Below are 27,979 nucleotides of genomic sequence, written 5' to 3'. Positions count from 1 at the left end.
AGGCTTGCCCCAAGCTTGCTGGGTTCTGGACAGCCTTCTCCGAGGCAATGTCCAAAGTTGTGAGGGTGAAGCCATGCCAACTAGTAGCAATCTTCGGGGTATCGGAGCAGCCAGAGTTATACATGGGGAAGGAGGCCAATGCCCTCGCTTTCGCTTCCCTAATTGCACACCGGAGAATCCTGCTCGGCTGGCAATCGGCAGCACCGCCCAAAGCTGCAGACTGGCTCGCTGACCTTTCGGAATTTCTCCATCTGGAGAAGATTAAGTACGCCACCCGAGGGTTAGAGGAAGGCTTCCTGGATACTTGGGGGTAGTTTGTCGGTCTGTTCCAAAACCTGGTCGAGGCCAGCAACGAGGAGTAACCGAATAAGAATTTTTTTAAAACACCAAGATAGATGAGGTACCAAAAGACTGTGCAGTCCCTGCGAAGGAGGGGGGGGGGGGGGGGGGAACCACGAGAGATGAGGGGGAGCAGGGGAGGGGGGGACAACGGGAAAGGGGGAGGAACCATAGACCGACCCAGAGGGCAACGAAATGCATGTGGGTCTCTTAAACAAATGACAAACTAAACTGCTCTGTACAATAAAGGAAATTAGAACGAGAAAAATTTGATGTGTATATGTACAACTATCTATAAATATGGGAAATGCCAATGAAAAGATTTAAAAAATAGAAATAAAAAAAATCTAATGCAGTGTTACTCAGTCACCTTCTAAAGCCAAGGAGGATCCATGTGAACTTTATATTCAATTTTCGGGACCGTGCAGCCGATGTGAATCTCACTTGATACGAGTGTAAATTGGAAAATCAGATGCGGAGTCAATGCACCTGAATCATGGTGCTCCTGATTTTACAGTCACTGGAGCAGATTCAAACCAGTTAAAACAGAGTTAATGAAGCACTAGCCATCTCAAGTAAACATAGCTCACTGCTAACATTGACATGTCAGCTGCTGCCATTTCCAAACAGCTGCACTGTTGGTGGCAAAAACACCAATTCCTTTTAGACACTGCCTTTTTAATATGAAAATTGGGGGTACTACGAGACACTTTGGCCCTGATTTTAGGACAGAATTAGGCTAATTAGTTTAACTGGCAGTAAATAGAAGAACTGCAAAGGTTCAGTTTTTAAGTCATTATTGTGGGGCCTGGATGAGCAAGGGTGCTTCCAAACCATTTACCGGTACTGTTCCAAGGTTGTTTGATGTCTCACTAAGAGGTCTACAGGCTTGTAAGGTTGAACATCAACCATTTATTGGTAACCCAGAACTAAATACATCTCCAAGACACAAGCATGCATGGGTAATATCTCAAAGAACAATATAGCACAGGAACAGGCCCTTTGGCCCTCCAAGCCTGTATCAGTCATGATACCACCCTTGGCAAAACCCTCAGCACTTTGCAATGCCGTATCTCTCTATATCCATCCTATCCGTGTATTTATCGCAATGCCTTTTGAACAGCGTTAATGTATCTGCCTCTGCAACCTCCCCTGGCAACGCGTTCCAGGCACTCACCACCCTATGTGTAAAACACTTGCCTCCCACGTCTCCTCTAAACTTTGCCCTACGCACCTTAAACCAACCCCCCCTAGTGACTGACCCCTCCACCCTGGGAAGATTGCCGGCCCATCTACTCTATTCATGCCCCTCATAATCTTGTAGACTTCTATCAGCCGCCCCTCAACCTCCATCGTTCTCATGAAAACATTCCGAGTCTATTCAGCCTCTCTGCGTAGCTAACACCCTCCAGACCAGGCAACATCCTGGTAAACCTCCTCTGCACCTCTCCAAATGCTCCACATCCTTCTGCTACTGTGGCGACCAGAATTGTGTGCGGCCTGACCAAGTTTCTATATAACTGTAGCATGACTTGCCAATTTTTATACTCGATGCCACGTCCAATGAAGGCAAGCATTCCGCAAGTTTTCTTGACTACTTTATCCACTTGTGTGGTCACTTTCAAAGATCTGTGGACCTGCATGCCCAGATCTCTCTCACTTTGTATATTCCTAAGAGTTTTGCCATTTACTGTTTATTTCTGCTCTACGTTAGACCAAAATGCATTACCTCACATTTGTCCGGATTAAACTCCATTTGCCATTTCTCTACCCAAATCTCCAACATATTTATGTCCTCTGTATTCTCTGACAATCCTCAACACTATCTCCACTCCACCAACCTTAGTGTCATCCGCAAACTTACTAATCAGACGAGCTACATTTTTCTCCAAAGCGTTTATGTATACGACAAACAACAGAGGCCCCAGCATCAATCCCTGTGGAACACCACGGACGCGATTCTCCCAAAGGGAGACAAAGCGCCGACGCCGGAGCGAAAACCAGAGTGTTTCACTCCGGCGTCGGAGGCCGCTCCTCGACCCCTATTTTCCCACCCCCAGGGGGCTAGGAGCAGCAGCGCGTCAATCCCGCGCGCCGGGCCTTGACGCTTGCGTCAAAGCGGCACCACCTGAATGACGCGGCCGGCGGCGCCTAAATGACGTCACCCGCGCATGCGCAGGTTGGCCGGCGCCAACCCGCGCATGCACGGTTGCCGTCTTCCCCTCCGCTGCCCCGCAAGACATGGAGGATTGATCTTGCGGAGCAGTGGAGGGAAAATAGTGCGTATTTCAGAGACACTGGCCCGACGATTGGTGGGCACCGATCGCGGGCCAGACCCCTCCTGAGCACCCCCCTGGTGCTCGATGCTCCCTCCGCCCCCCACAGGCCCCACACGCAGCGGTCGGGCGCTGTTCACGCCGGCAGCGACCAGGTGTGGTTGGCGCCGGCGTGAACCGGTCGTATTAGGCAGGCCGCTCGGCCCATCCGGGCCAGAGAATCGCCGCTCGACCGGAGTGGCGATTCTCCGAGCGGCCTGTCGCAAAACACGACACGCCGTTTTGGGGGGGCGGTGGGAGAATCGCGTGCGGGTGCCAGGGCGGCGTGGCGTGATTCGTCCGGCACTCCTGCGATTCTCCCACCCGGCGTGGGGGTCGGAGAATCGCACCCCACTAGTCACAACCTCCAATTCAGAAAAAACACCCTTTTACTGCTACCCTCTGCCTTCTGTGACTGAGCCAGTTCTGTATTCATCGTGCCACCTCACCTCTGATCCTGTGTGACTTCACCTTTTGTACCAATTGAGGGCAGCACGGTAGCACAAGTAGATAGCACTGTGGCTTCACAGCACCAGGGTCCCAGGTTCGATTCCCCGCTGGGTCACTGTCTGTGCAGAGTCTGCACGTTCTCCCCGTGTCTGCGTGGGTTTCCTCTGGGTGCTCCGGTTTCTTCCCACAGTCCAAAGACGTACGGGTTAGGGGGATTAGCCATATTAAATTGCCCTTAGTGACCAAAAAAGGTTAGGAGGGGTTATTGGGTTACGGGGATATGGTGGAAGTGAGGGCTTAAGTGGGTCGGTGCAGACTCGATGGGCCGAATGGCCTCCTTATGCCCTGTATGTTCTATGTCTATTTCTATGTCAATCTGTCATGAGGCACCTTGTCAAAGGCTTTATTGATGTCCATGTAAACAACATCCACTGCCCTCCCCTCATCAATCATCTTTGTCACCTCCTCAAAAAATTTGATCAAGTTACTGAGGCATGACCTTCCCTTCCCAAAACCATGCTGTCTATCGCTAATGAGTCCATTTGTTTCCAGATGGGTATATACTCTGTCCCTGAAAATTCTTTCCAATAATTTACCTACTTTGACGTGAGGCTCACCAGCCTATAGTTTCCAGGATTATCCCTGCTAGTTTCTTAAACAGTGGTACCACATTAGCTATTCTGCAGTCCTCTGGGACCTCACCTGTAGCCAATGAGGATACAATGGTGTCAGGCAAGGTCCAGCAATTTCCTCCCTTGCTTCCCTCAGTATTCTGGGGTAAATCCCATCCGGCCCAAGAGACTTATCGACCTTAATGTCTTTTAAAACACCCAATACCCCCTCCTTTTTGATTTCAACATGACCCAGACTGCCCACACACCCTACCCAAGAATCATCTTCCACAAAGTCCTTTTCTTTGATAAACACTGATGCAAAGTACTCATTTAGTACCTCACCATTTCCTCTGGCTCAACAGGTCAGAAGGTGAAAGCATAGAGGGAGAACTCGGGTATAGGGCCACCATGGCTCTGAGGAAGAGCAGACAGGGAGATGTTGCTGAAAACAGTGGGTCTGGTGGCCTGATATGTTTTAATGCAAGAAGTATTACGAGTAAGGCAGATGAACTTAGAGCTTGGATTAGTACTTGGAACTATGATGTTGTTGCCATTACAGAGACCTGGTTGAGGGAAGGACAGGATTGGCAGCTAAACGTTCCAGGATTTAGATGTTTCAGGCGGGATAGAGGGGCATGTAAAAGGGGTGGCGGAGTTGCGCTACTGGTTAGGGAGAATATCACAGCTGTACTACGGGAGGACACCTCAGAGGGCAGCGAGTCTGTATGGGTAGAGATCAGGAATAAGAAGGGTGCCGTCACAATGTTGGGGGTTTACTACAGGCCTCCCAACAGCCAGCGGGAGATAGAGAAGCAGATAGGTAGACAGATTTTGGAAACAAGTAAAAACAACAGGGTTGTTGTGATGGGAGACTTCAACTTCCCCAATGTTATCATAGAATTTTACAGTGCAGAAGGAGGCCATTCGGCCCTTCGAGTCTGCACCGGCTCTTGGAAAGAGCACCCTACCCAAGGTCAACACCTCCACCTTATCCCCATAACCCAGTAACCCCACCCAACACTAAGGGAAATTTTGGACACTAAGGGCAATTTATCATGGCCAATCCACCTAACCTGCACATCTTTGGACTGTGGGAGGAAACCGGAGCACCCGGAGGAAACCCACGCACACACGGGGAGGATGTGCAGACTTGACACAGACAGTGACACAAGCCGGAATCGAACCTGGGACCCTGGAGCTGTGAAGCAATTGTGCTATCCACAAGGCTATCGTGCTGCCCAATGTTTTGATTCAGTACCAGATCTGTGGAAGAGCCTCAAATCCCCCACACACTCCAATCCCCAAGAACAGATCACGTTTGCATTGTCACCCCTTTTTCTTCTTTTCCAGTCAGACCCTCTGTATTCAATCTCATCTATGGTCAAAACTAAAAACTCTACTGGCAGCGGTGGGATTCGAACCCACGCCCCCGCAGAGACTGGAGTCTAAATCCAGCGCCTTAGAACGCTCGGCCACGCTACCACATTGACTGGGACTCACTTAGTGCTAGGGGCTTGGACGGGGCAGAGTTTGTAAGGAGCATCCAGGAGGGCTTCTTAAACAATATGTAGATAGTCCAACTAGGGAAGGGGCTGTCCTGGACCTGGTATTGGGGAATGAGCCCGGCCAGATGGTCGAGGTTTCAGTAGGGGAGCATTTCGGGAACAGTGACCACAATTCAGTAAGTTTTAAAGTGCTGGTGGACAAGGATAAGAGTGGTCCTAGGGTGAATGTGCTAAATTGGGGGAAGGCTAATTATAACAATATTAGTCGGGAACTGAAGAACCTAGATTGGGGGTAGATGTTTGAGGGTAAATCAACATCTGACATGTGGGAGGCTTTCAAATGTCAGTTGAAAGGAATTCAGGACCGGCAAGAAGGATAATTACGGCAAATTTCGGGAACCTTGGATAACGAGAGATATTGTAGGCCACGTCCAAAAGAAAAAGGAGGCATTTGTCAGGGCTAGAAGGCTGGGAACAGACAAAGTCTGTGCGGAATATAAGGAAAGTAGGAAGCAACTTAAGGAAGGAGTCAGGGGGGCGAAAAAGGGGTCACGAAAAGTAATTGCCAAAATTCCAAGGCTTTTTACACGTACATGAAAATCAAGTGGGTAGCCAGGGAAAGGGTTGGCCCACTCAAGGATAGGTAAGGGAATCTATGTGTGAAGCCAGAGGAAATGGGCGAGGCACTAAATGAATACTTTGCATCAATATTCACCAAAGAGAAGGAATTGGTGGATGTTGAGTCTGGAGAAGGGTGTGTAGATAGCCTGGGTCACATTGAGATCCAAAAAGGCAAGGTGTTGGGCGTCATGAAAAATATTAAGGTAGATAAGTCCCCAGGACCTGATGGGATTTACCCCAGAATACTTTTTTTTTATAAATGTTTTTATTCAGTTTTCGTATTTTATATTGAACAAATTACAAATTGTTAGGAGAGAGAAAAAAAAACAAACAAAAACAAACACGCAAAAATTAACATACATATTTACAGGTAAGCATCTTCGTAGTAGTAACTGCGCCCCCCCCCCCCTCCCCCCCTCAACATGTTTATTTAGCTTGGTTTTGGGCCTTAGCTAGCCATCGAACCCCCGTAACGAACCTGTAGCCCCCCCCCCCTCCCGCTACCTTCCCCCGACTATTCTTCCTCTTGTACATTGGCCACAAATAGGTCCCGGAACAGTTGCATGAATGGCTCCCACGTTCTGTGGAAGCCGTCGTCCGACCCTCGGATGGCAAATTTGATTTTCTCCATTTGGAGAGATTCCGAGAGGTCGGACAGCCAGTCCGCAGCTCTGGGCGGTGCTGCTGACCGCCAGCCAAACAGGATTCTACGGCGGGCGATCAGGGAGGCAAAGGCAAGGGCATCCGCCCTCCTCCCCAGGAATAGATCTGGCTGTTCTGAAACCCCGAAGACCGCCACTATCGGGCATGGCTCCACCCTCACTCCCACCACTTTGGACATTACCTCGAAGAAGGCTGTCCAGTACTCCACGAGTCTGGGGCAGGACCAGAACATGTGGGCGTGGTTGGCCGGGCCTCTTTGGCACCGTTCACATCTGTCTTCCACCTCCGGGAAGAACCTACTCATACGGGTTCTTGTTAAGTGGGCTCTATGTACCACTTTTAGTTGCGTCAGGCTGAGCCTTGCGCACGTGGAGGTGGAGTTGACCCTATGCAGTGCTTCGCTCCAGAGTCCCCACCCGATCTCCATCCCCAGGTCGTCCTCCCATTTCCTCCTTGTTGCGTCCAGTACGGTGTCGTCCCTATCTACCAGTCGGTCATACATGTCACTACAGTTCCCTTTCTCTAGGATACTTGCGTCCAGTAGGTCTTCCAGTAGTGTCTGTCGTGGCGGTTGTGGGTACGTCCTTGTCTCCTTTCGTAGGAAGTTTTTGAGCTGCAGGTACCGTAGCTCGTTCCCCCCAGCTAGCTGAAATTTCTCTGTCAGTTCGTCCAGTGTTGCGATCCTGTCGTCCGTGTATAGGTCCCTGACTGTCAGTGTCCCCCCGTCCTGCCTCCACCTTTTGAAGGTGGCGTCGGTCAGTGCTGGTTTGAACCTATGGTTGTTGCAGATGGGAGCCCTGTTCGACATTTTGGTCAGGCCAAGTTGCTGCCGCAGTTGGTTCCAGGATTGGAGGGTGGCTGTCACCACTGGGCTGCTGGAGTGTTTTTTGGGTGGGGATGGGAGTGCTGCCGTGGCGAGGGCCCGGAGGGAGGTTCCCATGCAGGAGGCCTCCTCCGCACGCACCCACTCAGCTTCTGGCTCCTGGATCCATCCCCTTACTCGCTCGGCTGTTGCTGCCCAGTGGTAGAATTGTAGATTCGGGAGGGCTAACCCTCCCCTGGTTTTTGTTTTTTGTAAGACCTTCTTTGGGATCCTAGCATTTTTACCCCCCCATACGAACGCCATGATGAGTTTGTCCAGCGCTTTGAAAAAGGCCTTGGGGATGTAGATCGGAATGGATCTAAACAGGAAGAGGAACCTGGGCAGTACGTTCATTTTGATCGTCTGAACTCTCCCCGCGAGGGAGAGCGGGAGTGTGTTCCATCTTTGCAGGTCCTTTTTAACTTCCTCCGTCAGGCTGGTGAGGTTCCATTTGTGGATCCCTTTCCAGTCATGGGCTATTTGGATCCCCAGGTAGCGGAATTTATGTCGGGCTTGTTTGAACGGCAGCCCCTTTAGTGCTGCCCCCCCCCCCCCCCCCCCTTGCGGGTGTAATGGGAAGATCTCACTTTTGCTCATGTTGAGTTTGTAGCCCGAGAAGGCTCCAAACTCTTTCAGGAGCGCGATGATTCCGTCCATGCTGCTTTGTGGGTCCGAGATATAGAGGAGCAGATCATCCGCATAGAGTGAGACTCTGTGCTCTCTACCTCCCCTTCGGATCCCCCTCCAATTTTTTGCTGCCCTGAGCGCGATTGCTAGCGGTTCGATTGCTAGTGCGAACAGCAGCGGGGACAGTGGGCATCCTTGTCTGGTGCCCCTGTGCAGCTGGAAGTATTGGGAGTTGGTATTGTTGGTCTGTACACTCGCCATGGGAGCGTTGTACAGGAGCTTTACCCAAGCTGTGAACCCTGTTCCAAGCCCGAACCGCTCCAGTACCTCTATGAGGTATATCCATTCGACTCTGTCGAAGGCCTTTTCTGCGTCCAGGGAGACGATCACCTCTTGTGTTCTCTCCCCGGAGGGGGTCATTATCACGTTCAGCAGGCGCCTGATGTTCGCGGTCAGCTGTCTACCTTTGACAAAGCCCGTCTGGTCCTCTGTGACCACCTCAGGTACACAGTCTTCTAGCCTTTTGGCTAGGATTTTGGCCAGTATTTTGGCGTCTGCATTCAGCAGAGATATGGGTCTGTATGACCCACATTCCGTTGGGTCTTTGTCTTTCTTAGGTATCAGCGAGATTGAGGCCTGTGCTAACGTGGGTGGCAACGTGCCCCTAGCTAGCGAGTCTGTGAACATCTCCCGCATGTGCGGGGCCAGCGCTGTCGCAAATTTTTTGTAGAAGTCCGCCGGGAATCCGTCCGGTCCCGGCGCCTTCCCCGCCTGCATGGAGCTAATGCTCTCCATGATCTCTCCCAGTGCTAGTGGTGCTTCCAGATCCCGTTTTCTGCCCTCTCCCACAACTGGTATGTTCAGTCCGTCAAGAAACCGGTTCATCCCAGCCTTCCCCGTTGGGGGCTCTGAGGTGTACAGCTCTTGGTAGAAGGCCTTGAAGGTTTTGTTAATCTTCTCTGGTTCTGTTTCCAACGTGCCTCTGGTATCTCTGATTTGCGCAATTTCTCTGCTGGCTGCCTGCTTTCTCAGCTGGTGGGCCAACAGGCGGCTGGCTTTGTCTCCGTGTTCGTATAGGGCCCCGCGTGCCTGGCGGAGTTGGTGTACTGCTTTCCTGGTGGAGAGCAGGTCAAAGTTCCTTTGTAATTCTTTTCTCTCCGCCAGGAGTTCTACAGTCGGGGCCTCGGAGTATTTATGGTCTACCTCCAGTATGGAGTCGACCAGCTTCTGCCTAGCCACCCTTTCCTCCCTATCTCTTTGCGCTTTGTAGGCTATGATTTCCCCTCTTAGTACGGCCTTAAGCGCTTCCCAGAACGTGGAGGGTGAGACCTCCCCGTTTTGGTTGATCTCAGTGTACTCCGCTATGGCCTGCGCTATCCTTTCGCTGAAGGCCTTGTCAGCTAGTAAGGCACCGTCCAACCTCCATTTGGGGCGCTGGGCCCTTCCCGTCTCTAGCCGCACATCCATGTAGTGTGGAGCGTGGTCTGATATCACAATTGCGGAGTATTCCACCTTGTCTATCTCTGGAAGCACCGTTTTCCCCACCACAAAGAAGTCAATTCTGGTGTACACGTTGTGTACTGGGGAGAAGAAAGAGAATTCTTTCTCCCCCGGGTGGGCGAATCTCCAGGGGTCTACTGCTCCCATCTGCTCCATATAGTGGCTGAGTTCCCTTGCCATGTTTGAGGTTTTCCCCGTTCTGGGGTTTGATCTGTCCGTCGTTGGGTCCTGTACACAGTTGAAGTCCCCCCCCATGATTAGTCGGTGCGTCGCTATGTCTGGGATTTCTGCCATGGTCTTTTGGATGAAGCTCGTGTCGTCCCAGTTGGGCGCGTACACGTTAACTAGAACTACCGGCGCCCCATCCAGGGCCCCGCTGACCATGACATACCGTCCCCCTGGGTCCGTAACCGTCTTTGTCGCCCTAAACATTGTCCTCTTGCCAATCAGGATCGCCCCCCCCCTGGCCCTTGCCCCATAACAGGAATGATAGGTTTGTCCCACCCAGCCCTTTCTTACCCGCAGTTGGTCCTGCTCCCTCAAGTGCGTCTCTTGGAGGAAGACTATGTCGGCCCTCATGTTTCTAAGGTGGGTGAGGACTCTAGATCTCTTCACTGGGCCGTTAAGTCCCCTTACGTTCCAGGTGACTATTCTGGTGGGGGGCTTCTGCCCCCTTGCTCCTGTGGGGTTAACCATATTTGTCCGGTGGACGCGCCCCTGCCCTCTGGGGTTTCCCTATGTTAGGGGGCCGTCCAGGATGTCCACTATCACTGCTCTCCCCATGCGGTCGGGTCCCTGCGCTCCGGGGTTCCCCCTTGTCCCGGGGACACCCGCCATGGCCGTCCACTTTGTGTCCGCCACGCGGGAAGTCCCCTGCACTCCGGGGGGCCCCTTCACCCACAGACCGTACTGGGTGGGTGCTTGCAGCAGTTCCCTGTTTCGAGCCCTTGTCTGTGGCACTTTGTGGCCCTATTCCCTTACTGGCCTCTTTTGTCCCTTCGTCCCTGCGTTTCCCCTCCCTGGTCTCTCGCCCCCCGGGTGCCCCCCCCCCCCGCTCTATCCCTTTCGGGGATACCCCTGTGTACCCCTCCATTGCCCCTCTCTCCCCCATTCCTGTCCCCATTTGCTCTCCCACCTTTGATGGGTGATCCCCCCCCTCCCCTGCCTGGCGCCTTCCCCCCTGTTGGGGGTGCGCTGCGGCCCTGCTCTGTTGCGCGCCCCCTTCGCTAGCTTTCCTGCTAGCACGGTGGCTCCCCTCTCGGAGGTTGCTGTCCCGCTTCCCCTCTCCCCTCTCCAGTACTCCCGTTCCCTCGTGCCGGGGCCTGGCCTCCCACCTGGAGCGGGCCCTAGGGCATTGGGTTGTTTTCCGTTCTGGGTGTTTCTGCCAGGGGGGAGGGGGCTGGCTTTGCCTCGCCCCTCCCCACCCCCCCGTCGGCATGACGTGTCTCCTTGCCATGGGCCCCTCGTCCCTACTTCCCATGGCGTTTTTCCAGCCCGTGCTCCTCGACGAATCTATTCGCCTCGGCAGGGGCTGTAAAGAAATATTCCTTGTGTTGGTATGTGACCCAGAGTTTTGCTGGGTACAGCATACCAAAACGTACTTTGTTCTTATAGAGAGCTGCTTTCGCTCTGTTGAACTCCGCCCGTCTCTTAGCTATGTCCGCTCCAAAATCCTCGTAGATTCGGATGGCGTGCCCGTCCCAATTGCAGGCTCTATTCTCCTTGGCCCAGCGCAGGATTGTCTCCCTATCCCGGTACCGGTGCAGTCTGGCTATAACTGCTCTCGGTTTTTCCCCTTCCTTGGGCTTCGGGCGCAGTGACCGATGAGCTCTGTCCATTTCCGGTGGGGTGGGAAAAGTTTCCCGCCCCACTAAGGAGCCCAGCATCACAGCCACGAATGTTGTGGGATTTCTACCCTCTATCCCCTCTGGCAGGCCCACTATCTTGATATTTTGCCTTCTCGAGCTGATCTCCTGGTCGTCTACCCTGCCCTTCAGGCTCCCCTGTGTTGCACTCAGTTTCACCATTCCCCTCTCCAGGGATATGACCCGGTCGCTCGCGTCAGTCGCTGCCTTCTCCAGCTCTTTAATGGTTGCCCCCTGGGCTTCCAGTATCTTCCCTTGGGCTTCCAGTATCTTCCCTTGGGCATCCACTTTCTTCTCCAATCTGGTCAGAACCTGCTGCACCCCTGACATGGCCCTGGTCACTGCTGCCTGTGCTGCGGCCTCTGCGTCTGCTTTTAACTCTGCCTTGAATGCCTGCAGCTGCTCCCTCACCACCTCGGCAAAGGCTTCCTTCCAATTCACGCCCCCCTCTAACCCCAGGGGAGAGGTTGCCCGCCCGTCCAGCTCTTCTGGATGCGGCGAAGCATCCTTCCCGCCGCTTCGCGTGTTGACTCGTTCGCCCGAGCTGGCTTTCCCTTTGCCCAGTCTACTTCCGGTGCCCCCTTTCTCTTGGCTCCTTTCTGGCACTTTTTTCTCCCCCTTCCCCTTCATCTTTTCTTCTCTCCTTGTTCTTCTTTTTCCCCCTTTTCCGCACCCTATTTTATTTTATTTATTATTATATATCTATATATGTATATATATATATATATATATATTTTTTTTTTTATTTTTTTTTAAATTTATTTCCCCTACCCCTTTTCTCTTTACCAGTTTTCTTTTGGGAAGAACAGAAATACAAGTCTCTTTTTTCTTTTTTCCCCACTCAACCAGGAGAGAGAGTCCCTTTGTCTTTGCCACGTGGTGGTCACAGCAGTTGGGGGGGGGGGGGGGGGGGCGAGTGGGCCGGTGGTCGCTGCTGGCTGGGGGGGGGGGGGGGGGGTTGTGTCCCCGCTGCTGGCTGGGGGGGGGGGGGGGGTTGTGTCCCCGCTGCTGGCTGGGGGGGGGGGTTGTGTCCCCGCTGCTGGCTGGGGGGGGGGGGGGGTTGTGTCCCCGCTGCTGGCTGGGGGGGGGTTGTGTCCCCGCTGCTGGCTGGGGGGGGGGGGGGGGGGGGGTTGTGTCCCCGCTGCTGCTGGGGGGGGGGGGGGGGTCCCGCTGCTGGCTGGGGGGGGGGGGGGGTCCCCGGTGCTGGCTGGGGGGGGGGGGGGGGAAGAGAAGAGGGGCCGCCGCACCGCTCCTGGCCCGCGTGGGGTGGGGGGGGGGGAGAGAAGAGGGGCCACCGCCGCCGCACCGCTCCTGGCCCGCGTGGGGGGGGGGGGGAGAGAAGAGGGGCCGCCGCCGCCGCACCGCTCCTGGCCCGCGTGGGGGGGGGGGGGGGGGGGGGGGGAGAGAGAGGGGCCGCCGCCGCCGCACCGCTCCTGGGTCGCGTGGGGGGGGGGGAGAGAAGAGGGGCCGCCGCCGCCGCCGCACCGCTCCTGGCCCGCGTGGGGGGGGGGGGGGGGGGGGGGGAGGGAGAGGGGGTGGACCTGCTGCTGTTGGGCCCCCCTGTCGCCGCTCCGGCTCCTCCGCTCCGGCTCCTCCGCTCCCGCTCCGGCTCCTCGGCTCCGGCTCCTCGGCTCCCGCTCCGGCTCCTCGGCTCCTCCGCTCCGGCTCCTCGGCTCCTCCGCTCCGGCTCCTCGGCTCCTCCGCTCCGGCTCCTCGGCTCCTCCGCCCCGGCTCCTCGGCTCCTCCGCTCCGGCTCCTCGGCTCCTCGGCTCCGGCTCCTCGGCTCCCGCTCCGGCTCCTCCGCCGGCGCTCCTCCTCCGCCGTCCGGCCTGTCGGGGGGGGGGGGGGCTGTTCCTCCTGCTGTCCACCGCTTGCGGGAGCCCCTCTCCCTGCGACCTCCTCGCTCGCCGCCCGGAAGTCAACCTATCACCCCAGAATACTGAAGGAGGCTAGAGAGGAAATTGATGAGGCCTTGACACAAATTTTTGGATACTCACTGTCTTCAGGTGATATCCCAGAGGACTGGAGAATAGCCAATGTTGTTCCTTTGTTTATGAAGGGTAGCAAGGATAATCCAGGGAACTACAGGCCGGTGAGCCCTATGTCAGTGGTAGGGAAATTACTGGAGAGAATTCTTCGAGACAGGATCTACTCCCATTTGGAAGCAAATGGACCTATTTAACAAGAGTCAACATGGTTTTGTGAAGGGGAGGTCGTGTCTCACTAACTTGATAGAGTTTTTCGAAGAGGTCACAAAGATGACTGATGCAGGTAGGGCAGTGGATGTTGTCTATATTGCCTTCAGTAAGGCCTTTGACATGGTCCCTCATGGCAGACTGGTAGAAAAGGTGAAGTCACATGGGATCAGGGGTGAGCTGGCAAGATGGAAACAGAACTGGCTAGGTCATAGAAGGCAGAGAGTAGCAATGGAAGGGTGCTTTTCCGATTGGAGTGCTGTGATTGAAGGCATGTAAAATCGTCGACTCCAACGCACCCCGTCCAGATGAGCTCAACGCATTCTCTGCCAGCTTTGAGCAAGTAGTCAGCGAGAGTGAGCCCTCCAGCCCAGAGGATAAACTTGTATCTGAGATCACCACTGCAGACATCAGAGCCTTCTCGAAGGTCAACCCACTGGCTCGGATGGGGTACCAGGACGAGCACTCAGGTCTTACGTGGATCAGCTGGCGGGGTATTCGCGGACATCTTCAACCTCTCTTTACAACAATCTGAGGTCCCTATGTGCTTCAAGAAGATGACCATCATCCCTGTCCCAAAAAAAAGTCAAGCAGCGTGCCTTAATGACTATCGTCCAGTGGCTCTGATATCCATCATCATGAAGTGCTTCGAAAGGTTAGTCATGGCACGAATCAACTCCAGCCTCCCAGATTGCTTTGATCCACTACAGTTTGCCTACCGCTGCAAACGGTTCACAGCAGACGCCGCCTTGCACTCCACCCTGGAACATCTAGATACAAAGACACCTATGTCAGACTCCTATTTATTGACTACAGCTCAGCCTTCAACACCATTATTCCTACGAAACTCATCTCCAAATGCTGTGGCCCTGGCCTCGGCTCCTCCCTCTGCGACTGGATCCTGAACTTTTTAACCCACGGACCACAATCAGTAAAGATAGGCAACAACACCTCCTCCACGATCATCCTAAACACCGGTGCTCCACAAGGCTGTGTCCTCAGCCCCTACTATACTCCTTATACACCTATAACTGTGTGGCCAAATTTCCCTCCAACTCGATTTTCAAATTTGCTAATGACACCACCGTAGTGGGTCGGATTTCAAACAATGACCAGACAGAGTATAGGAATGAGATAGAGAATCTAGTGAACTGATGGGACGACAATAATCTCTCCCTCACTTCAACAAAACAAAGGAGATTATCATCGACTTTAGGAAGCGTAGTGGAGAACACGTCCCTGTCTACATCAATGGGAATGAAGTAGAAAGGGTCGAGAACTTCATGTTTTTAGGTATACAGATCAGCAACAGCCTGTCCTGGTTCCCCCATGCCGACACTATAGTTAGGAAAGCCCACCAACGACTCTAATTTCTCAGAAGACTGAGGAAATTTGGCATGTCAGCTACGACCCTCACCAAATTCTACAGATGCACCATAGAAAGCATTCCTTCTGGTTGTATCACAGCCTGGTATGGAGCCTGCTCTGCCCAAGGAAACTTTTGCAGGAAACTACAAAAGGTTGTGAATGTAGCCCAGTCCATCACGCAACCAGCCTCCCATCCATTGACTCCATCTATAATTCCCGCTGCCTCAGAAAGGCAGCCAGCATAATTAAGGACCCCACGCACCGCGGACATAGTCTCTTCCACCTCCTTCCATCAGGAAAAAGATACCAAAGTTTGAGGTCACGTACCAACCAACTCAAGAACAGCTTCTTCACTCCTGCCATCAGACTTTTGAATGGAGCTACCTCGTATTAAGTTGATCTTTTCTCTACACCTTGCTATAACTGTAACATTATATTCTGCAGTCTCTCCTTCCTTCCCTATGTACGGTATGCATTGTTTGTACAGCATGCAAGAAACAATACTTTTCACTGTATACTAATACATGTGAAAATAATAAATCAAATCAAATCAAAAACTAGTGGTGTTCCGCAGGGATCAGTGCTGGGACCTTTATATAGTATATGTAAATGATTAGGAGGAAACTGTAACTGGTCTGATTAGTAAGTTTGCAGACGACACAAAGGTTGGTGGAATTGCAGATAGCGATGAGGACTATCAGAGGATACAGCAGGATTTAGATCGTTTGCAGACTTGGTCAGAGAGATGGCAGATGGAGTTTAATCCGGACAAATGTGAGGTAATGCATTTTGGAACGTCTAATGCAGATCTGGATTTTGGATTTGTTTGGATTTGTTTGTTTATTGTCACGTGTACCGAGGTACAGTGAAAAGTATTTATTCAGTACATTCAGTACATGGGAAGAAAAGGGAATTAAACAAAATTCAAGAAAATACAAGAAAATACATAATAGGGCAACACAAGATATACAATGTAACTACATAAGCACTGGCATCGGATGAAGCATACAGGGTATATTGTTAATGAGGTAAGTCAATAAGAGGGTCATTTAGGAGTCTGGTGACAGTGGGGAATAAGCTGTTTTTGAGTCTGTTCGTGCGTGTTCTCAGACTTCTGTATCTCCTGCCCGATGGAAGAAGTTGGAAAAGTGAGTAAGCCGGGTGGGAGGGATCCTTTTTTATGCTGCCCGCTTTCCCCAGGCAGCGGGAGATGTAGATGGAGTCCATGGATGGGAGGCAGGTTTGTGTGATGGACTGGCAGGTATTCACGACTCTCTGAAGTTCCTTGCGGTCCTGGGCCGAGCAGTTGCCATACCAGGCTGTGATGCAGCCCGATAGGATGCTTTCTATAGTGCATCTGTAAAAGTTGGTAAGTGTGGTAGGGAATATACAGTGAATGGTAGAACCCTCAAGAGTATTGACAGTCAGAGAGATCTGGGTGTACAGGTCCACAGGTCACTGAAATGGTCAACACAGGTGGAGAAGGTAGTCAAGAAGGCATACGGCATGCTTGCCTTCATTGGCCGGGGCATTGCCTTCATTGGCTGGGGTATTGAGTATAAGAATTGGCAAGTCATGTTGCAGCTGTATAGAACCTTAGTTCAGCCACACTTGGAGTATAGTGTTCAATTCTGGTTGCCACACTACCAGAAGGATGTGGAGGCTTTAGAGAGGGTGCAGAAGAGATTTACCAGGATTTTGCCTGGTATGGAGGGTATTAGCTATGAGGAGCAGTTGAATAAACTCGGTTTGTTCTCACTGGAATGACAGAGGTTGAGGGGCGGCCTGATAGAGGTCTACAAAATTAGGAGGGGCATAGACAGAGTGGATAGAGAGAGGCTTTTTCCCAGGGTAGAGGAGTCAATTACTAGGGGGCATAGGTTTAAGGTGCGAGGGGCAAGGTTTAGAGGAGATGTACGAGGCAATTTTTTTTACACAGAGGGTAGTGGTTACTGGAACTCGCTGCTGGAGGAGGTGGTGGAAGCAGGGACGATAGTGACATTTAAGGGGCATCTTGCCAAATACATGAATAGGATGGGAATAGAGGGATGCGGACCCAGGAAGTGTAGAAGATTTTAGTTTAGATGGGCAGCATGGTCAGCACAGGTTTGGAGGGCCGAAGGGCCTGTTCCTGTGCTGTACTTTTCTTTGTTAACATATAGATTCCCCCCACTGTCCATAAGTGGTCCAATCCTTTCTCCTTCCAGACTCTACACAATGTTGACTACGTGACTCTCTGCATCATACCATGGGAGGTACTGTTCTCCAGTTCCACATTAACCCAAACACTCTTAAACTACACCCCTCCCCAAGTCCTTAGACAAATATATTTACAGTCAAAAATTTAACTTTCATTTCCACTTGTTTCATAATTCTTCCCAAATATTTGTTTACTCTCTTATTTTCCAGATTTTCTTTTCAGACCAACTCATCTTTTCATTTAGATCAGCAAATATCCTGGTGAGTTCTGTTGCCTTTGTCTCAGTTATCTGCATTTTACAGTCAAGTTCTGCTCTATCCAACTGTGCAGCTCATCTTCCATATTCTTCAAGTGTTCTACGTCCTGTGAGCGACACTCCAGTGTTCCCCTCAGTTCTCCTTTTACATTGGCAAAGTCATCTTTCGTTCACAAACGTTGACTCTCTGAACAGCTTTTCCTTAGCAGAGCCTAATCCCCTTGTGCTATCCTTCAAGCTCACATTCATTCATTTTACTTCTGATAGTTGTTTTTCAGACTCTTCACCCTCCTTTGTGCGAACTTTGACTTTCTCTTGCTCAACTTTTCATTGACATTCCAGGTTCTTGATTTTAATCTCAGCCATTTCATTTTGCAAACAACTCAATTGCTCTGTGTGTTGGAAACAACCAATGCTTTTTATTCTCACACCTTGAGCTTCAGCATCAGATTTTCATTTTTTGACCTTCTTCTCATCGTCTTTTTCTCCATCTGCACCAGAGCTTTGCCCTTGACATTCATTTTGGTTTTACTGTTAGACATGTACCTCTTCATCAAAGTCTCAACTTGTTTCAGTTCTGTAATTGTGCAACTCATGGCTTCATTATCTGCTCGCAGCTTGGAAACCTGTGGCTTTTCCTCACAATGCCTTCTCCCATGCAACTGGTTCTTCAGCTCTTCAGTCTCTTTCTTGTACCTCTTTGCTTATTCCTGGAGTATTGAACATTGCTGAATCTTCTCTAAAAGCTGGTTCTTCAGTTCCCTACTAGTATACTCCATCCCTTTAGCTATAAAGGGCAAAATTCCATTTGCCTTCCCTATTACCTGTATGCACTATTTCCGAGATTCATGCACGAGGGCACCCACCCTCTGCACCGGAGCACTCTGAAGTTTCTCTTCATTCAGATAACAAGTTGCCTTTCTATTTTTCTGACCAAAATGGATAACCTCACACTTATCCACGTTAAACTCCATCTGCCAAATGTTGGCCCACTCACTTAACCTATCCACTTGAATTTTTAAATGTTTTATTCCCTCATTGCAACTTACTATACCACCTAGTTTAGTGTCATCTGCAAATTTGGCTATATCCCTACATTCAAGTCATTAGTATATATTGCAAATAATTGGGGCCCCAAGGGCCAAATCCTATGGCACCCACTAGTTACATCTCACCAATTAGAAAAGGACCCATTCATTGCGACTTTCTGCCTTCTGTCAGTTAGCCAGTCTTCTATCCAAGCAAATAATTTATCCCTACTCCCATGTGATTTTACCTTGTGTATTAACCTTTTGTGTGGCACTTCATCAAATGCCTTCTGGAAGTCCAGATATGCCACACCTACAGGATCACCATTATCCACTTGGCTTGTTACATCTTTGAAGCACAAAGAAGATGCCTCTAATAACCTTCCCAGTTTTTTAAAGAAGTATATTTATTAGGATTTTACATTTTAGAAATTGACATGTTACAAAATAATACCATACATAAAAAGGAAGAGAAAAAAAGGAATCAACAACTAACCCACACCCCAAACTTTCAAGGTGCTCTCTTGAGGCATACCAATGAGGAGAGTCAGCCACCAGTCAATAAGGGGGAAATCACACCTCCCTCCAGAGAAATAAAAACAGGGGGCGAGGTTCTCCGAGCCTCCGCGGCAAAATCGCGATCGGCGCGGGGGGCGGAGAATGGGTGTTGACGCCGAAATCCGGCGTGATGCTGCTCCCGCGATTCTCCGGTCTCCGGAGAATCAGCACGAATTGTGCACGCGTAGTCTATGCGGCGCAGGTAGGGGGCCACTGACAGAGGCCCCCGTGGCGATTCTGCGAGGACAACTGGCCGAGTTCCCGACGGTGGGTTCGAACCACGTTTTGCCTGTCGGTTGCCCTAGTGGATGGCAGGGGTTCCTTTGCCGGGGGGGTGGGAGGCTCACAGTTCATCAGGCAATCGATCGGGCGGCACCGATCCGCGTGTGCACGCAATCTCGGGGGACCTACATTTTTGGTGCCGCTCCGCGGGCTGAGTCTGCCATGTCGCAATAGGCGACCGCCACAGGACGCTGCCGTGCGCATGCGCGGACTCCCGACCGGATGTGCAGGGCCCAGTATCCACAGCCAGAGCTGCGAGAAGCATTCCGGGACCCTGCTAGCCCCCAGCAAATTGGAGAATCACTCCAGAGTGAAACGCCCATGTTTTGACGCTGGCGTGGGGACATAGCCCCATTATTGGAGAATCCTGCCCCAGGATATCTAGTGGGTACATCGCTCAGCCTATCCTCAAATCTTCATGCACCCGGTGACAAAATCCAGCCTCTCTGGGTCCCCCTCAAAGTCCTCTTTCCAATCCTCGGGGACAACATGATACCAGCCAGGCCTTGCCAAGCCAAGCACCATCCATCATGAAAATTCAGGAAATTATGTCCCCAGGACCTTCCACAAAACTACAAAGCATAACACGCTTCTGAGCCTGCATACACCTTCCCCACCCAGGGCAAGGCACCACAGCCACTCACACAAGGAGAGAAAGGATAATCGCTCTAACCCTAACCAGGAGCGGATCCCAGTCCAGAAGAAGAGCCAATAAGACACCGATCAATAGGGCAGCTTGCGAGGGAGGGCTGGCCCTCCTGCCCCGCCCAATCCACTGGGCCAGACCAGAACCAAGAACAGCACAATGAAAAGGAAAAAAGAAATCCCCAGGGCTTTAAAGGATATCCAGGGCCACTCTCATCCTCAATCCTCAGGCAAGCTTAAATTTAAATCTACAAATAAACCCCAAAACGGACTAGCTCTAACTGAGGGCCGCTATCCTCAATCATAGTGAGGATGAACTAACCCTACCAACCCCATCTTTCCACCCCTCTACCCACTGAGGCTCCACTCATCTTGCTTTTAAACCAGACAGGGTGATAATGAAGAACACCCGCTTCCCCTATCACAAGGATTGTAAGACACTACAATCATTACAATTAGGAGTAAAACTGTGCACAAATCCCAATTCCTAAATCAGGGTAACCAACAGTACAGGCCATCGCACCCATTTTTCACATTCCCCTGGAGAGGAAAAGACAGTACCAAGTAAACAACAACATGATCACAGGGTGTAATGTCCAGGATAACAGCCGAGCGGCAGACTGTCCTCAAAATAAAAACATCCAAAATAAAAAGTCCAAAGATTTGCAGGTTGGGTGAATTGGCCATGAAAAATTGCCCTTAGTGTCCAAAATTCTATGATTAACCTAGGACAAAAGTTTGGCACAACATCGTGGGCCGAAGGGCTGTATTTCTCTATCTTTCTCTATCTATCTATCTTCCCGGTCACACAATGAAAGCAAAAGCCAAGAATGAAGAAGGATCAATGAGCACATTTCACGATCTCTCAAGGGTTCCGACGATGAAAGCAAGAGACATCATTACTTTCACCATGCTGTTTCACCAGCACTCAGGCAGTCTACTGCCTAGGCCCTGGCCAGAGAGGATGGCTCAACCGTTTCGGCTATCTTCAACACCTCACGACAAACATCAGTAAAGGACAATACAGGGCCAATGATTGGTGGGCCAGACCGATCCCTGGCCTTGAAGAGTGCCGGTGAATCTGATACAGCCAGCCTCCAGATCAAGATTACTGAAACATGGCAGCTAATTTTCAAACTTAACTCGGGAACACTTTGACCACCTCTCGCCAGGGGTCGGACCCAGGGGAATACCCCTGGGTCTCCTTCTCCTGAAGCCTTCACGGTTGACGACAAGCCATGCAGCAGGACCCCGACAACACTGACCACCCTCAGGAAAACTGCTCTCTCAAGTACAAGGACCTCCACGTATGTCTCCAAATCCTCCATAAAAGTACTCTGCAACTCTTGGACATAAGCCTTGATGACTTGCACCGCAGAGCTGAGATTTTCAGCAAAGACAACGGGCACAACGGGCCCAACTCGGGATGTGGCAAGGCTGGTAAATCTCGCGAGAGGCCTCTCGTGTGATTTACGATGCTCGTTACGCCTCGCAAGATCTAATGATATTGTGCGCGGCATCACGATCTGGTTCTTGCCTTCACTATGAATCAGATTTGCATAATCAAGTGAGGTTTAGGCTCATTTGAATTTGTATGCACTGAAGTTATGCAAGGCCTCGCCTCGGAGACCCCGACTGGGCGCCGTGATCTCCAATTGTGGACCAGGAGTAATGACACTTGGTGGTGGTGGTGGTGGGGGGGGGGGGGGGGGGTCTCCCAGGCGATCAGGAACTCCCCAGATGCCACCAGGCACCACAACACTACCAGCCTTGCAATGATGCCAGGGCAGCCTGGGTGCCACCCTGACAATGCCAGGGGGCCCATTATCCGCAAAATCTTTTTCAAAACATCTATTATCACACCTTTCCTTAGTCTAAATTGGTCTGGCAATTTGAATTTATTATTCATGGACGCTTATCATAACAATGAATGAATACCTCTTAAATTCAGTTTCCCCCTCAGCTGCTATTTAGACTACTTAAGACTAGACAGGCAGCATGGTCAGCGCAGGCTTGGAGGGCCGAAGGGCCTGTTCCTGTGCTGTACTTTTCTTTGTTCTTTGTTTTTTATTTCTTCTCTTTGGTTTTCCTGTGCAGGCTGGATCTCTGCAGGCTCTGGAAAACTGACTAATTCGGCAGGAAACATTCAAACCAAGAAGCCTAGGCCATCAGGTGGATTTTTTAAATCAAGGAAATATACAGACGGTGATTTTTTAAGTGCTGCCTTCATCTGCACAGTTGAGTATTCTCTGCCTTTTTGCTATCAATCTTTTGTGAATTCCTAGATGATCCTCCACATGCCCCAGGTCCTTCAACCTCCATGTCTGAAATGGAGGTTTTTTTTAAAAGGCAAACTCAATTTGCATCTTCAAGTTAGTCAAACTTCACCCAGGTCAGGCTTCAGTTTCTTTAGTTTTTTCATCCTTTGTGATTCTGCCTTCCTTCACAGAATCACAGAAATGTTACTGCACAGAAAAAAAGTATTTTCTCACATCACATTTGCTTCTTTTGCAAATCATTTTAAATCTATGCCCTCTCATTCTCGATCCTTTTACAAGCAAGAATGGTTTCTACCTACCTACTCTGTCCAGTATCCCCATGATTTTAAACATCTCTGTGAAATCTTCTCTTGGCCATCTTCTCTCCAAGGAAACAGTCCCAACCTCTCCATTCTATCCTCATAACTGAAGTTTCTCATCCCTGGAACTATTCTTTCATAGAGTCATGGAATCCCTCTAGTGCAGAAGGAGGCCATTTGGCCCATCGAGTCTGCACCGACCCTTGGAAAGAGTACCCTACTTAAGCCCATGCCTTCACCCTATCCCCATAACGCACTAACCCTACCTAATCTTTTGGACACTAAGGGGTAATTTAGCATGGCCAATCCACCTAACCTGCATAACTTTGGACTGCGGGAGGACACTGGAGCACCCGGAGGAAACCAATGCAAACATGTAGAGAAAGTGCAAACTCCACACAGTCACCCGAGGCTGGAATTGAATCAGAGTCCCTGGAGCTGACCACTGTTCTCCTGGCCACCCAATTCTGTAAACTCTTCTGCACTCTCCAATGTGTTCACATTTTTCCTATATTCTGGCCCCAAAACTGTACACCAGCTGAGATTTAACTGGTGTCCTGTATCAGTTCAGCATAACCTCCTTGCTCTTGTACTATACGCTCCTATTAATAAATCCCAGGATACTACATGTTTTAATGCATTCTGCCACCTTCAATGATCTATGCACACATATACCTAGGTCGCTCTGTTCCTGAATCCTTTTAAGAATTATACCCCTTATTTTATATTGTCTGTCCATTTTTTCCCTAATAAAATGCATCACCTCACACCTCTCTGCATTGAACTTCAGCTGCCACCATTTCCAGCTTCTCTGGGATTTTGGGGTCCATCCTTCACTGCCACCACATCATAAGGCTGTCTGTAATCTCGCTAAGAGGCTTGTATGGTTGAACATAAACATTTATTGGTAACCTATGTACATCTCCAAGGTACTGCCAGGCATGGGTGCTGTCTCCATGCTGGCTCTTTCCAGACCCTACGATACACAAGTCTGCCATCATGTGCCTTTCTACATCATATCATGGGCGATGCTGTTCTTCATTCCCACATTAACCCTTACTGACGCAAACATGAAACTCTCCCAGGACATACTTTGCTGTCAGCTAGACAGCCTCTGATCTACCCAATATTGTGCCAGCCTAACTTGAACAAGCTGCATCAGGCTGCTTGTTTGGGACTGACAATTTGCTGGTTCTATTTAAAGAGGCTCAGTCCTTCAAGTGGCCTCTTCACTGGATGCTCAAAAGTTGGTATCTATCCCAGTGAAAGTAATGACTAACAACGTGGTTGGATTTGGTGTGGTGACCTTTGTTTCAGATGATCAAATTTGCATTTTGTTGAGTGCACATCATAAAAGTATCCCAAAATTGATGCACTGCAGATATTTTTTTTAAGTTGTTGAAAAATAATACTGCACTTGGTTCTCAATTAAAAGAGAGCTGCGGCGCTCAGAATGGCCTGCTCGGTAAGCGCACTAAACCAATCAGACAGTTTAATTCTAAGCTTGTGCTAAGTTTGTGGGCATCAACCATGATAGCAATTAGTCCCTGTGCCCCAGTGCCAAGGAGAAAACAAGAAGTCAAGTTGCACACTCTTCAATTTTTGTTATTCATTTCATGGGATGAGAGCATCACTGGCTGGGCCAGCATTTGTTACCCATCTCTAAGTGCCCTTATGAGGTGGTGACAGCTGCCTTCCTGAACTGCTGCAGTCCAAATGGTGTAGGTACACCCAGAATGCTGTCAGGAGGGAATTCCAGGATTTTCCAGGAACAGGGTTGTGCATGAGCTCTTTCAAAAACTGTGAGCTGTATGTAATCTCCCACAAAACTCCACTTTCAGGAAGACAGACAGAAGGTACACATCAAAGGGGAGCGCTTGGAGAAAGAGAGGATGTGTACTGATAGGAAGGGTCCTGATGAGCCAAGCAGAAAGATCTTGGTCAAAGATCACTCCGAAGCAATTTCTAATAATCTCAGATCGACCACCCAAGATAAAAATCACCTACACAGCAAAATTGTAGATGCCATCAATTGTGCTACATTCAGAGATTTTTTACCTTCTTTCAGAAGTTTTGTAAAACTTCTCACAGCTTCATGTAAAACAACTGCTCCAGATGTTGGATCAATACTGCCAAATCCCCACGCATCCCGATGCCCGCCAAATATAACATATCGATCTGTAAAGCAATAAAGACACATTTCTTTTTGACAAGAGTATATCCAACAATGTCAAGTGGCAATCCCGTTTTTATTCTTTTCATATAAAAGGGTGTGATTTTTGTGTAGCTGAAAGTGGCGACAATTTTCTCTTTCAAAGTTTTGTGCCAAAGCTCTAGATGAAATGTTACATAAAGTTCTCTGAATTCTAGCCAATCCAGCTCTTCTACTATACTAGTAATTAGATATTATTTAGCAGAGAAACCATTGTCTGAAGTGTAAGATTAAAGATTTAGAGCACTGCAGAAACATGCAGCCTTAAGAAGTGAATTTAAATAATTTTAAATTCAGAAATAGTCTCACCTGGTTCCACCGCTCCTCGAATTTTACCAATCACATTGTAAATTCGTCTCACCTCATTTCTCGTGTGAACGTGCATTCTGACTTTTCTAAAATTATAAATAATTCACTTAGTGTTCCAGTAAAAAAAAGTAATGTATTCAGGTTAACGACTCACATGATTCCATTTCACATTTCCATCACAGTTGAGCATTCGGCCTATTACAAGGACAGGAGAGATAGTCGAGCAGAACTTATTCCTGGGTAGGATTCCAGCAGCAGAGTTTCAGAAGAGATGACGTTTACAAAGGTGGAAGATCAGCCTGAACAGATTTGGAATCATTGAATCCAGACGTGTCAAAGTGCACAGATGAAGTTGGAAACTCAGCATAGTGCTGGAAGACAGACACCGACAATGTGAGTGGTCCAGCTCAGTTTGAGATAAAGACTGGCAACAGAGTAGAAAGACTGGCAGAAGAAACAGTGGCAGGGAGCCTGTTTGGTTTGAAAATGATGGGCTAAATTTTAACCAGCCCAATAGAGCTAGGTGTAAGGGGGCAATAGACATAATACTGTGGCGTACATCGTGGGGGTCAGCAAGGCTAGCGGGAGGAGGTTATGCAGGAACAAGGCAGGGTGGTAATTAAGACTGTTTAGCAGGCAATTAACAGTGGTTTTTCGAGGTTTTTCTTATTTTTAAGCAAGTGCATGGGAACGACGGCACTTCAGAGCTTGAATCATTATAACCAGGAAGGAGCTGAGCAGGTGGTCAATGTTGCCTGCAGTCCAAAGCCATTGTGGGAAATAGAATGGGTTGGGAGGCATGGTGTAACTTAATGGAGCACGGAGGTATCTGCCAAGAGTAGGGGTTAACTTGCCGAGCACAGTGGGTGCATTCAGCTTGAGCTCTGGTACCTATGGAGCAAGGCAGGGGATGGGGGAGATTGTTGCTTGGCCTAGAAATGTAAAGGTAACAATTTGCCATGTGCCTCATCCACCTCAGGTTTTGTGATCCACAGTAAGGAGGAACATCAGAGAGGGAGTGAGCTGCAGACACTGCAAGGTAGGCAGCACCAACCTGAGGGACACTAGGAGCATGAGCTGGGGAGGGGGCAGATAGCAGGAGCATGCAGAGGCAAGCCGGGTTGGAGAATCGCTGGGGGCGTGAATCCCGCCACGCCTCCGGAGAATCGGCGGCGCAGTTGCTGCGGCGCCGGTCGGGGGGGGGGGGGGGGGGGGGGGGGGGTTGAAAGCGTCCCGGCGGGACCTTGGCACTCTGGATGCGAGGGCAATCCTGGTGGGGAGGGCGAGGGTGGGGGGGGCCTCCACGGTGGCCAGGCCCACGATCGGGGGCAAACGATTGGCGGGCATGCTAATTCCGGGGGGGGGTCCTATGTTCCTCCTCGCTGGGCCCCTGTAGGGCTCCGCCATGTTGCCCGTGCGGAGACAGCCGTGACGTGCATGCGTGGACCCGCGCCAGCCGTGACGCACATGCGCGGACCCACACTGGCCGTGTAGGGCCGGCTTTCAGTGCCGGGGCAGCGCACAGCACTCCGGCGCTGTTCTAGCCCCCGAGGACAGGGAGAATGACTGGGCCTGGAGGCCCGTTGATGCCAGCGTCGCTCGCACTGGTTTTGACGCCAGCGTCAACACTCTGCCGGGATTTCGGAGAATCCCGGCCCAGATGTATCCAGCTACTGAGACACAGATGACGCTATCCAGCAAGGAGGGCTACCATCGGAGGCCTTACTTACTATAAAAAAACACATCAGCAGCATCACTGTGGACTGCGCCTCTCCAACAGATGCAGCCACCGAGCTGTGTGCTATAATAGAGAAAGGATGTCCAGAGAAAGGTGGGGGAGGCAATGTATAAGAGAGCAAAGGAGAGGAACGGAGGTACATTTTAGCACCCCTTGGTGCAGTCACATAACATTAGGTGTTGCCACCTTGTTTTCAGTTTTTATCAATTTTACATTCACAGCACTATGTACTGGTACAACAAGAGCAGTCACCATTTTTAGCAGAAAATAGATACCAGTTATATTACACATTTTATGCTACATTGTAAGAATAAAGAATTGGCTACTGGCTTTGTTCAAAATTCTTTTATATTGAGAATGGATATTATTATGAAGTATAGCAATCAGAGATTTGGTGCACAATTCAACAGAAAAAAAATCTATGTCCAGTTTTAGGCGTGTTTAGCAGGGTGTTCCTCGGCGGCTGCAGCATCAAGAAACACCCTGCTATTCAACACCATTGTGCTCTTTATTTGGCCTCAGGGAGGTTTTCTATACTGAGGCTGCACTGGAGTTAACGGCTCCTCACAGATCAAGGTGCCATTTTGACTGGCTATCCCAATCCGTGTCGCGTCTTTTCGTCCGACGTCACTTCGTCCACGTCTTTTGGTCCAACGTCTTTTTGTCCAATTATCCAATTACAAATTTAGCTGGACTTACCTGGTGATTTTTCTTAACTAGAAATAACTGCAAATTATCTTCGATGTAGTGCAGTAACAGAGACAATATGGAAAACATTGCAAACATTGTTAGAAATACTTGTTTAGAGTTCGAATGCTCTTATTTGACTGTTAAGTGCATGAAACTAGAAAGTATTTCTGAACGATAAATGTCAGCTACGACCAATCCATTTAAATTAGTAACTACGAAGCACATTCCCAAATCCGGTGTCAGCATCAAACACTTCCCGGTCGGAATTAAAGCTTATTTCTATTTTGTCCCAACAGCGTGTGCTGCTGCGCGAAGATTATTAGTTTCTCCATTTCCCACACTAATATTCATGGCTTCTCGGAATGAGCTGCCAATTAGTGCCCAATTAGAGACAGTTTTGTGGTACACGTCCGTGCCAACTGGATACTGAATGGAGACTGCCCAAACTCTCTTTAGCCTGGCCCCTTACAAGCTCATTACATCTGACAGCACTGGGGTTGCGTTTAGGTGAAAGGCCAATGTCTGATCAACGGGACCAACCCTTTCCCACAAAACTTCA

At 50.1% G+C, this 27,979-nt stretch overlaps 1 protein-coding gene and 1 non-coding gene across 2 annotated transcripts in view; both read right to left on the bottom strand.

Annotated features, from left to right (window-relative positions):
• The window catches only part of naalad2 (N-acetylated alpha-linked acidic dipeptidase 2), a 232,795-nt gene that overhangs the window by 87,648 nt on the left and 117,168 nt on the right, over positions 1 to 27,979 (bottom strand). The window contains exons 9-10 of the mRNA XM_038818871.1: positions 24,993 to 25,078; positions 24,530 to 24,649 (exon numbers count right to left, since the gene is read on the bottom strand). Of these exons, the coding sequence (XP_038674799.1) occupies positions 24,530 to 24,649; positions 24,993 to 25,078 (206 nt within the window). The remainder of the gene's footprint in view (positions 1 to 24,529; positions 24,650 to 24,992; positions 25,079 to 27,979) is intronic.
• On the bottom strand, positions 5,119 to 5,200 carry trnal-uag. The gene has a single exon. It is a non-coding gene; the product is annotated as a tRNA-Leu (tRNA).

The sequence above is a fragment of the Scyliorhinus canicula genome, chromosome 14 (assembly GCF_902713615.1).
Source record: "Scyliorhinus canicula chromosome 14, sScyCan1.1, whole genome shotgun sequence".
Taxonomy (NCBI): Eukaryota; Metazoa; Chordata; class Chondrichthyes; order Carcharhiniformes; family Scyliorhinidae; genus Scyliorhinus; species Scyliorhinus canicula.
The sequence above is the reverse complement of the archived record's forward strand: the minus strand, read 5'-3'. Positions and strand labels throughout refer to the sequence as shown.